This window comes from Pleurodeles waltl, chromosome 4_1, assembly GCF_031143425.1.
Source record: "Pleurodeles waltl isolate 20211129_DDA chromosome 4_1, aPleWal1.hap1.20221129, whole genome shotgun sequence".
Taxonomy (NCBI): Eukaryota; Metazoa; Chordata; class Amphibia; order Caudata; family Salamandridae; genus Pleurodeles; species Pleurodeles waltl.
Genome location: NC_090442.1, coordinates 111398134 through 111410592, shown reverse-complemented (window position 1 = coordinate 111410592; position 12459 = coordinate 111398134). Strand labels below are relative to the sequence as shown.

Genomic DNA, 12459 nt, shown 5'->3' with positions numbered 1-12459 from the left:
GGCACAGGCACAGAATGAAGATGTTGTGCTAAGAAATTAAAACAATTTCTAAGCAGGGCAAACAACAGATAAAAGACTGAAAAACACCTGCACCAAATGAAGCTTCTGCTAAAATAACAAAAAAATTGTTTTCTAGGCTAACGGGCACAAGCTGCAGGCCTATGGCTAAAATAACATTCCCATAAAATGATGCTAAAATAACCTGATTACAGTGGAATGTAATCTAAGACTTATCTAAAATATTAGCATTTCAAGCTGTTTCTCATCGAGAGCAGGGACGTCACTGTTGTCTCTGTGCCAGTTTTTAAGGCAATAATTGGTAAATGAAAAACTGAGTGTGATTGACAGATGCATGCTATGCCACGTCACAGTGTGTTTGATTAGGGAAGCCAATGCTCTGTATGCAGTCTCCTACTGGCTCTGATGTGGCTCTGCCGTAGTTATAACATGTATCTCATAGCATCATTGTGTGAGATCATGAACATAATAATGTAAACACACCTATTGTAGCATAAAGCTCAGTCCTACCTTGAAAATGACCTGCAAGTAATGCTGACAAAATAGCCCATTCCCTGCACTGGCATATTATTGCTTTTTTATAACACCGTTATTGCTACTGTTTGCGGCCTCAGTCTGTAAGATTGGTATAATCTCTTTGGATATATATTCATTATCTCAAACATGTGTCTTGCCATCCATTAATGCCCTCACCTATTCAACCATTCATCTACCTAAGAACGACTTATTTTACTGAAAAGTTACCTTGTACAATGAAGATTTTAAATTCTTACAGAAAACCTCCAATTACCCAATTGTCTGGGTACTCATTTTATAAGTCAAGTCATCGACCAGAGGGCGATGCCTCAAATACTGTCAACCCTCCACCCTAAGTAGGAAGCCACTGTGCTTTTTCAGCTATTTTTATACCTGGGTCAGGCCCTTACGTCAGAGAATGCTATTATTAGTTACCAAATTAGTACACGTCCAAGGATGTGTTTCTAGAAATGGTGTCATCACCTGAGCTCTAACCCAGTTCCATGAAATTAACAAGCCAACCTAGTCAGAGCTTCCTGAAGAAATCTGTGGTGACAGGTGTGCACACAAACATTTCTCTAGCACTATCATTGTTTTCAGTTATTAGCAATCTCAGTGCTGTTAATATTAGTGTTTTCTTCATCTATTTACCCAAGAAGCACTTTCCTGGGAGGTATTCCCCTTGCATTTAGACATTTCTTTCAGATGATAGACCCAATAACTCTTTCAATGTGGGATTCATACCTAGAATTGGATAAAATCAGACCCCCTCCACCCTCCAGATTTGCTTCTCTAACATGAAATGTTTTTTTGCAAATTCCGCCTTCACGTGCAGACATGTTTTGCCCGTGTTTTGTTTTGTATTTCTACATTCAGACCTGCACACAATCTTTCCCAGATTCTCTTTATGTTAGCTCCTTGAAGGAACTGTCAGTGCCTTCTACATCGATATTAGCCCCTAATACAAACTACAATTGACTTCAATGTGGCCACCACTGCTGCTCCGACAAGTTGTGATGACAACATTTTCCATCTGTCACAAGAAATAGACACCATGGCCCAGATTTATGGGCTTTTGGTGCAGGGCAGTGCAGTAAGTCACCTCGCGGCATTGCTCTGCGTCAAGAGAAAAGGGCAGGAATGTGCTGCATCTATTCAATACGGCGCATTCCTGTCTTATCCCAATGCGCCTGCACCATTTTGGCTGCCTAGTGCCAATGCAGGCACCCTTGCATCACAGTGAAAGGGTGTCTGCATCGTAAGGCTTGTTTCTAGAAAGAAGAGAACATGAGGAGAATAAAAGATATTTCTCCTCGTTTGGACTCCCCTGGGGAGGCGTAAGGTTTTGGCGCATCACCAAGTTTACAGGCTGTTGTAAACCTGTGGATGCATCAAAACCCATGGGTGTTGACTGGGAACACCCACTGCAACGGCTCCCTAATTTTTGCTTCCTTACCTTACTCCATATCCATGAGGCCATTCAAAACGAAGCAAAGTGGCTTTGTGCGGCATCATAGATATGGCTGATAGGTTTGTGCCGCCATTGTGTCACTAAAGGTGACGCAACTGCAGCACAAGCCTCTCATAAATCTGCCCCCATGTTTGTGTGTAGCAAAAATGCCCTGCTTCTAACCTCAATTTTGTCTGTAATGTCGAATTCTGGCTCCATCCTGAAGCCAGCTGTGGTGGTTACATAAGGCAACTGTATACAATGTCCTTAATGAAGCACTAGCCTTGTGGACCATCCAAATATGACGCTTGCTACTTTTAAGGAATGATGGAGTGCAATCTAAGATAGGTGTAAAATTATTAGCAATACAAGCTGTTTCTCGTCTAGTGCAGGAGCATCAATGTAGTCTTTGTGCCAGCTTTTAAGGGAATAGTTGGTGAATGAAAGGCTGGGTGTGATTGACAGATGCATGCTATGCCACGTCACAGTGTGTTTGATTAGGGAACACAGTGCTCTGTATACAGTCTCCTGCTGGCCCTGAGGAGGCCCAGCTGTGGGGAGTATAGCATGTATCTAATAGCATCCTTGTGTGGGGTAATATGTATGCTAATGTAAACAAACGTGTTATAGCATGATCCTACCCCACCCTTGAAAGCGACCTACATGCGGCCATTACTCCACCTGCTGGGCTGTAGCATGATTGTGAGAGTGTGTACTGCTATCTGAAATCTTTACATGTACAAAAGAGTGACTGTACTGTTGTACAATACATCACAACTACAACAGCAGCATTTTTATAATAATAATGCTTATTTGGATAAAAAGAACTACCTTCAAATCATAAAAACATTCTACTTCAGTAGAGTCATATTTTGAGCTTCCCATAACATTTAACGCCTTCTTAAATTGCTACATTCCAGCTTATAAACCACTAAATAAAACAATACTCCTTTTTTAACATTCGCCATTTCATTTATTGTGAATGCATCTTGGTACTCACTCTACCCACCACCCTTGTTAATACAAAAAGTAAACATTATCTTGTTCTCCAACAATGAATTCACAGTTTCATTACACGTGATCACATGGCGCTTTGTTGTCAAAATCTTGGTAATGCCCCTGCCTGCCTGGAGCCCTTGGTAACTATTGCCACTGGTAAATGCCAGACGTTTTAGAGGGGCAGGTTATCTCGCAGCAGTAAATTCCACCCCCCTGGATTACTACTAGGGCAGTGGTTCCCAACCTGTGGTCCGGGGACCACTGCGGGTTTAAGAAGCCCCCTCAGGGGGTCTGTGACTGCTTAGAAAATTAAATAATATTTACAGATTAGGTTCCCAGCTTTCAGTAATGACTCACTGGGGGTGGAGGGAGCCCCCAGATTCCAATAAGGATTCAGTGGAGGTCACTAGGTTCCAGCAATGATAAAGTGGGGGTCCACAGAAGTCAAAAGGTTGGGAACAAATGTACTAAGGGTAAAATTACCCATAAAAGTAAAGACGTCTCTGCCAACAGTACATGTATTGTTGGCCTCTATTGCCATTCCAGAAATAAATAGCACCAACAAAAATACATTTTACTCCACAAAATAAGGTCCGTGTTCATCTAAAATGAGTGCAACCCATGTCAAGCTACTGCATTAGAAAACGCTTGTTAGATTTGGCAACTGGAGTGGCCCATCCCTGCCGCTCACTCTGAAATGTATATTTTGCCGGTCAGTACTTTACTGACCAGCAGTAGACCCTAATCCTTGTGATCTTTGTTTAGATACTAAATCCATGCAAAAAGTACTCTCACTAAAATTACTCTGAGTGGTTTTTAACCCAGTTATTCCATAGCTTTCTGTAACCCATAATTATCATTCCGCGCAGAATTGATCCCATTAGAAAGTTAATCTCGGCATAGCCATAATTATCTACTTGTGTAATTTTAAGGTCTGGCCTGTATACAACTTTAGCTGTTTCTCTGGCCTCATGTAATAACAAGATAATACATTTTAAAAAACACATACAAAGAGGGAGCGTTGGGTCATCTCTCTTCAACCATTGGTCTATTCCAATGTCATTCACAATAGGTCTCCTCACAGTGCAGCATGTAAGAACGGATCAGCCAATGGCTCTCATGCACTCTTGAGGGACTGCTTTTTACCTGATCACAAGTGCACATTTACCTAAAAAGAAGTGCGCATCAATGCCGGGACCCGCGGGACAGTACTTTTTGTTGCCAGTGCTTGGAAATGTCCATGGCACGGTGTCCGCCATATCGGCCTGGCGTAGTGGAAATGCCCACACAAATGTGGAGTCTGGAAACGCACCCCCAAACAAGAGGTATATTTTTAGCACACATTTCCATTGCCCTATATTACAAATGTCTCTCACATTTTAGAGTTTTTCTTTCAGTTTTCCAGGGATTTCCGTGCAGGGCCAATATAGTTCACATGCTGGCTTTGCACAGAAGTGGAGCCGTCACAAATGTTGATGGGCTGGGTGCTCTAAATTAATGAACTGCCTTACAGACAGCAAGAACAGTAAGCAATAACAGGAGTGGAATATGTGGTATTCAAAGGACAGCAATTATTACAAATAGAATAACATATTTAAAGTAATGAAGAAAGACAGGACAACAAAGAGTGAGGTGCAACAAACCAATTGAGGGATGCTGAAATGCCACTGACATTACTGCTGTTAGAAGTACTTCCCAACAAAATAAACCCAAAGCACCCTGACCAATGTGCAACAAATTTACTGGATAGTTATTCACTGGACTGGTATAATATATTCTAGTGCTGCCTGTAGAAATATTGTGATTGACTAACTAGGCCTTTATTGGTGATTAACCATGGTAGAGTTCTTCATATTATTTTTAATATAGTCATCCGCCCCCTTGGGAGCAGTTTTTAGTTGGACATAATTTGGGGAAAAATTGTGTTTAAACTATTATCCAGTAAGCCTGACCATGTGCAATCTTGTCACTGAATGTTGTGTAGGTCTCTGAAGGTGGAGAGGGATTTTTATAATTCCTCTAGGCACAGCAGAACATTCTTTTCAATTACATTTTAAATAGTTTTCTCAATAAACTGTTGCTGCAAGATTAAAGAAATTTGGCCAACCATTTGGTCAGCCTTGCGTCCCAGCTGTATCTGAGCCACGCATCTCCTCTTTACTTCCTGATGTTTCCCGATCCGCCTTGAAGACCCTCTCCAGTGCCTGCTTGATGGAGCCTCTTAACCCCCTCTTCCTCCAGGTTCCCACAAGGAAGTAAATGTAAGGATTGCTGCTGCAGTGGATGGAGTTGCAGGTGACCTCTACATAGAATCTATACACAGAGAAGGAATGTGACTGGAGAACTCCAAAATATACCAGGTGATGTAGAAGTCTTGCAGGTACGACCGACAGGAAGAAGATCAGGACGGTGCTGAGGATGACGACATAAAGCCTCAGCGGATGGCACTGCTTGGAGGTCTTTCGGATCTCAACCAGTAGGACGAGGCTGGATGTGATGAAGAGGAGGGTCAACAGCAGGTACAATGCAGAGGTGAATAGACGGGCAGGAGTGCATCTTTCATTCCCTGGGGCTTGGACCTGCATTACTTTCCTGCAAAAAAAATATTCCAGCCCAGTGACCAGACAGGACAGTATCCAGAGAAGAACAGATATGATGCCAGAGAGGTGCTTGGGTCTGTTGTTTTGATACTCTACTGTGAAGAGGACAGCTAGACATCTCTCCACACTGATGGCTGCCAGAATGAAACAGCTAGTGTTGAACCCAAAGTTGTACATTAGCCTGGTGACCCGGAGGAGGTTATCGCTGTCTGTGTCTGACATAGTAACATCGTATGCGGTACAAATAAAATGTATCAAGTTAACCAAAGAACCAACGACAAAGGTGAAGTCTGCTACAGCGAGGTTGAGTATGTAGACTCTGCAAGAATTCCTTTTCATTTTGAAGGTGAGGAACCAGATCACAACCCCATTCCCGACCAATCCGAACACACAGATTACCAGATCTATGAAGAGCAGCAGCAAATGTATCCTTGGCGAAAGTGCCTCCTGGTGGCCAGGTTGTGTCCCATTAGATCCTAGTTTTGAATCATTGTAAGACATGTTTCCAGACTCCATCGCAGTGGCAGCTCTCGCGACCTCTGCAAAGTGGTGCACAGTTTAAAGTTTGCCCTGTCAACACAAACAACACACAAACAATCGTAAGATTGATTTAAAATGAAATGTGTAAAATCAACGCCCCAGGAACTGCTTCTAAATTCATCAAATTATTCTAGAGAATAGGTTCTGCGTATAATGCCAAACAAAGTGCAGCTCACAGGCATGCCCCTAATGATTTCATTAATTTACTTTTGGGTAAGTGCTACGGATCTGCTCAGAGACAGCCAAGATCTGAACAGTAACAAATGTGTCTGAACATAAAACTATTTAAGGGATGTCTTTTATACCATCATTCATTCTAAAAAAGACACAGATTATGTAATATTTTGTTGGAATGCAAGCAGGGCTAAGAGTGCAGGAGGAGGTATGCAGCTTGGTGGGGCAGTGCAATGAAGTGGGGGGGGGGAGGGCACTGACTATGTTGGGGAGGTGAGCAGAGCAGGCCGAGGGAAGGGGATGAGAGCTGAAGGGCACTGGTTTGTGGGGTCTCCCTTGTGCCTTCCTCTCAGGCACTGTTCAAGCTCTTGGAGTTCATTGCAACGAATTAACCTGTGATGCATTACCCTGTTGGATCAATACAAATGATATTTTTGGGAAGTCCATTCTATAAAGTATCCTTATTACTTTTATTACTAACTGTGCTCCTCGACCCACCTCCCTGCTCCCACTCTCTGAGCCAACAATCCATGGAGCAATTAATTTGTCTTCTTAATTGTGTGTACAAGATGTGATGGTTCATTTCAGGTTTTCAGTAAAATAAAAAAAATGGCACTTGAATCACTACATTGCACAATAGGTTCACGGTGCCTTTTCTCTTCTCCAATCAGTTTTAAAATTCCGAGCAGTCCAACCCCAAAACCCGTGTCAAAACTCTTTCTTCAGAAAGCATATTTCACACTTACCTTGATCAAACTTGCAGTCGCAGGTTTTAAAGTCACTTTCCTGCTCCCAGTGCAGGAACATTCACCCCAGTTATTGACTTCACGATTGGTTAGGATCTCAGTCCCTCAACACACTCGCGAGCCATTCCAGCCGCTCCAGACTGCCAGTGATTTATCTCAGTGCTTCCTTATTTCCCATCAGTGCCCGCGGCTCTATGCCTCATTGTAACCTTCGTCACAGGATCTGCATCCAATCCGTGTCTCCGGCCTGTTTACCTGCTTTACTCTGTAGATTGTTTGTAACATCTTGTATTGCTGTTTACTACAGTATAATCAGAGTTCTAACATTTCCATAAGTGTGGCACACCTCCGTTGTTGCATAATGTAAATTACTGGGTGACTACAACATGGGTGGGGTACAGAAAATAAAAATAGAAGACGAGTTAGAGCTGATTCACCTTAGGCAAAGATCAAAGTGATGACAAACTAGCCATATGGACGAAGAGGAGATGGTTTCAAGAATCGAAGGAGTTTCCTGCGATTTGCTGAAGAAACCTTGACAGAACCAGCATAGTTTTCTAATTTTAACTGAGACAACAGTCAGCTGCACCCAGCAAAATATGTCTTACATACCACTGTTAATTCTAGAACAGGACAGGCGAGACCTGACCACAGTAGACTCTTGGCAGCAAGTACTCTCTGGAAAGATCTTAAGTTGGAGATAGATGGATGGAGGCAAGGATGGCTTTAGCACTTGCGGCACCCTGTGCAACACTCTTTTATGCCCCCCCATCCCATGACCACCTCCTCGGAGTCTCTCACTACCACCCGGCAAATGTGCCCCTCATCCCTCCATGTGCCCCCTTTCACATACATTCATTTGTTTTAAATGCTTGTGAAGGCTGGCTTTACTAATCCACTCCGGTATCTACGCAAAATATCATTCTGTTCTTTGCAGCAGGCACATTGACCCTCTATGCTACTTTATGGTGAGTCAAAGCTGCCGCTAGACAAAACTCCCATCTCTCTCCCTAGCAGGAACATTAATCACAAGAAGTATCTTTACATTTTCATTGCTTCCTGAAGGCTGGGCGCACATGGAACTTTTTTCAGCAGGTGCTTTTGAATCGCAAGTTTCTAAGTTATTACTAAACTCAGCGCCCCCCTGACGCCAGAGCCCCCCCCAATTCAGGTCAGCACCTGGTGTGGCTGCTCCGCTCGCACCGCGCTAAAGCTGGCCCTGAATGAAAGCAGCGTAGGGCCCTCACCCTCTTGAATTTCTCAGTGACATTCAACACTATCGGCCTTGCTCCACTGCTGAGAGTACCACTAGGCCCGTAGCCAATTACAAATTTTTCGGGGGCGGGGCATGGCCCCCCATCAACAACAAAAATATAAAGGAAGGACTAGGGTGGATGGAATCAGGGTACTCCTTCTGGAATGTGCCTTTACCTGGTTTACTATGGAGAGGTTTTAAAGACTTCACAACTCTTGGAAACTTTTCATTATTGTAATCGTCCTACCAACAGGAATAGTTGCAATTTGTATAAATAAAACACTAAGAAGCAGGGTGGATCAAAGAAAATGATAACAACTTGACAGAATGTTTCTGGGTCTGGTTATTCTACCCGGATATTGAGTTTTAAATATTGTGGTGCATAAATATCATGGCCTAAATATTGACAGGCAAACTATTGTCAAGGAAGGTATAAAAAGTTAAGTATATATTTATTTAACTTGCCTATGCATATATGCACCCTGACTATATATATATAGCTTCAAGGTGTGTAGATGTGGAGTAAAATAATGAACAGATACTTTCCTGCATGCAGTTACCTCCATAATATTTTTGTTCTCAGTATTTAGGCCATGATAGTTTAGCATATCACACAAAAGGGATAGGAGGAATCAAGGCAGTCAGTGCAACCTCCTCATAACTACAATACAGCACAAAAGAGCTTGATGCCTACAATATGTAGGTCTGACATACTACCTTGCTTGTTTCAGGGCGAAAGCCATCACCCACCCAGTGGGTGGCATGGGTCATCATCGGGCCCCCGCACCTCTTCAATGGAATGAGGTGCAAGCTAACACCCAGCCATTGGGCTGCTTATGCGGGAAATAAATGGTAGATGCTTTGTTCTGCCACCTTTTTGGTCTGTCCAGGTGTGAGGCTAGAAACGCAGAGAGGAAGAGAAAAGTGTATGTTATTTAAAACAGCCTTCTGGGTGGAGTGTAGAACTTTTTTTGAATCCCTCAGTGAGTAAAAGAAAAATGGGGAATAATTTTACCTACAAGTGGAGGTCAAAATGTTTTTGCCTATACAGTCCTCTCAAAAGGTGTCAGTGGTATTCATCAGGACTAAAGTTGCCCCCTCCGCTAGAACTATGACGGTCAGTACTTTAGTATATACAGTACTACCCGCATCTGATGTTTTTGAAAGATGTCGGGTATTCGCCTCAGTTTGGTCTGGTAAGCTGTAGGTTTGTAAGAAGAACATTTGAATGACAACATCAGTACATATAGCAATCATGTGTTAATGAATTGGCTGATGTGGCACGGGCGGTATAAGTGCATAAAGTACCATGAGGGTGCTTGGAAGTGGAGTCTCCGATTCCTCAAGGGCTTTCAACAGTCTCCGTGTTGTTTAGTGAACGTAATCATATAGTGTCAAAATACGTTCTAATGTATCAACTCAACCCCCCTCTGTTCTTACAAATATAATATTGTGTCACAAAGTATGATCCAGTGACCATAGTATGGTCATAACTCATGAGAGCACTACCATAACACCAGGGTGATATCTCACTTAGAGGACTAGTTGGAAACATGAATGGGTGAAATGATGATCATGTGAATGTGTATACATTGTCAATAAGTAGTGAACAAAATGAAACCTTGTAATTAAGGTATCATCGATGACGGTGAATTAATCACTAGTGGAAATTAAATAACTCCAAATGCATGGACACAATGACCTCAGACAATGGCAAGAAGTATGTCCCAAATGAGAATGAAATTGCTGCTATTCATAATTGTAAGCCAATCTATTACTTGATCTGGGAGAAGGCCATTCAGGGTATATCATCTTTCAGCCTATCCAGGTCTGTGTGAAGGCGTTAAGCCCACTTCTGTTCTGAAATAACAATGAGTGTGTCTAAATAGTCTGATCACCTCTCAAATCAGGCTTATCGATTATCACCCATGTCAGTTCATTTTCAGAGATTCATGCTCAGAAAATGATTGGTCGGCATGGTAATGCTTTGCATCGTATATTGCTTCAATGTTTGTAAATGCAAATCTGCACTTTTCTAGTAGTCATACCAATGTAGAGAAGTGAGCATGGACAAGTGATCATATAGATGACACTTTCACTATTGCAATATGTGATCCTTCTCAACTCTCATGGAGCGTTAAGGTCCAAGTCAAGGACTATCGTAGTTGTTGTGAGATGGCGCACTGAGCATGATCCACATGGATGGAGTCCAAATACTTTCAGGAGACCTCAAAGTTCTGTTTGTACAGGAATCATAGTCTTTCAAGGTCGTGTATGCACTAATTGGTCTTTCAAATGTGTGCTTCGCTTGAAGGCAAATAGGTGGTTCTCAAAGTTGTTTTTACATATGTTCAGAATAAGCTAATTTGTTAATCAGACATCTAAAAATATTTGAATAGCTATAAAAGTACTGATGCATACTAGTCTATCCATAGAAGAGTTTGCATTGGATTTCAATAATGCTTTTCTATTGTTGTTTCTAGCACTTTTGTTAGCTTTGCAAATGATATGTTCAGCAAAAGACCTTTGTTGTAATTTTATATGTAGTATTTCAGAATGTTTAGTGTAGGTCGTTTTATCTGAGCAGTTCCTGCACATACAGAGGAACTGTCCTATTGGGAGGTTATTTTCCAATGCTTTGGGATAATAGCTATCATATCTCAATAAGCAGTCCCTGTCTATTGGGTTTCTATAGACCTCAGTGGATAAATGGCCATCCTTACTCGAAATTAAGAGATCTAGAAAAAGTAAACTTTCCTTATTAAACTGAGCTGCATATCTTAGTTGAGGGACCGGATCATTTATCTACTGTAAAAATCTGAAATTCTGTGTGTATCTCCTTCCATTATGGCTAGAATGTTGCTCATGAATCACTTACATGTTGTAATGTGTGATGTGTGGATGGATGAAAAGATATGACTCACCTGAAAGTGCTGCGTTTATAAACACTGCCCATGGAAGTTCCAGATATTTGGAGATATAATTGATCTTCAAACTGACAAAAAAACTTTTCAGTTAAAACGATCCCTGCACATGCCACAATGAAATGGAGGTGTGTTCTATATGAGACTGGCACTTCTCGCAGGAGAATGTACCACTGTAAGTGCCTCCTGTTGTGGTATGCATGTATATGAGGATTCAAGATCTATGTCCATCAAAATATTGGTCTCCAAATGGAAGCTAAAGTCTTGAAGATGATTTAACATTGATTTGCTGTCATTAAGATAAGGCAATTTTGGAACCAAAGGGTGAAGAAAAACATGAACACATTTTGATAGTGGTTCTATAATAGGTTCAATTCCAGACACTATTGGTCTCTCAGGAGGTTGAACAATATTCTTATGGATTTTAGGTATGTATACAAGTATGGGGCAAATGTGTTTTCTCTGTATAGGAAATATTTTTCATGTTTGGTGATTCAGCCCTGTTTAATGCCTTTTCTGTCACCTGTTGAATCTTCTGTCGTAGGGTCTCTCTGCAAAGGTTGATAGAAAGTGGAGTTGGAAAGTTGCTTTAGGCACACTCTCCTATAGCCTTCAGTCTGTAGCGGAACCATTGCGGCATCCTTATCAGCTAGTATTTGCCCTAACTGTTGTATTATATGTAACACTTGGTTCAATAGATTGAAGAAGGGAAGGTGATGACTCTTGTATTGTGCCTTTACATCTTTAGTAATGGTTTGTTCAAAGTTATATAGTTTGTCAGCATGCTTACCTGTTTCTCATAATGTTAGCAACTGCACACCAACAAGCCGGACTGGGAGATGGGTAGTCCCTATACGAATTTGGTGCTCCCTGATTGGACCTGTCTCTCTCCCTATCTCTCTCTTATGTAAGATCAAGTTAAGAATTAGGACTGTAACATTCTCTGAAAGAATGACAGACACAGATCGAGATTTTAAGGAGTTTATATAAAGAATTATTCAACAAAATACATGAAATATTTCATTAGCATAGATAGCAATAAAGAATACAGATCATAAGTACAGAGAACTCACGAAAGTGTAATATAGAATCCAGCACAGTTTCACCTTGGTGGGGAATTGAGTTTTGTTTACAGAGATATAGCACCTCCTTTTATAGGACTTCAGATAAAGGTTTTCATATATTGCTAAAGAAATACATGGTTCTCAGGATCTGCACCAATGAGGAACAAGCATGA

At 41.6% G+C, this 12459-nt stretch overlaps 1 protein-coding gene across 1 annotated transcript; it reads right to left on the bottom strand.

Moving 5' to 3' along the window:
• Positions 1 to 2961: 2961 nt before the first annotated feature.
• LOC138287436 (mas-related G-protein coupled receptor member H-like) lies at positions 2962 to 7223 on the bottom strand. Its single transcript, XM_069227858.1, has 2 exons — positions 7044 to 7223; positions 2962 to 6153 (listed from the first exon to the last, which is right to left on the bottom strand). Exon 2 carries the CDS (start codon positions 6097 to 6099, stop codon positions 5098 to 5100), a length of 1002 nt encoding a protein of 333 aa, XP_069083959.1. The 5' UTR covers positions 6100 to 6153; positions 7044 to 7223; the 3' UTR covers positions 2962 to 5097.
• Positions 7224 to 12459: the final 5236 nt, after the last annotated feature.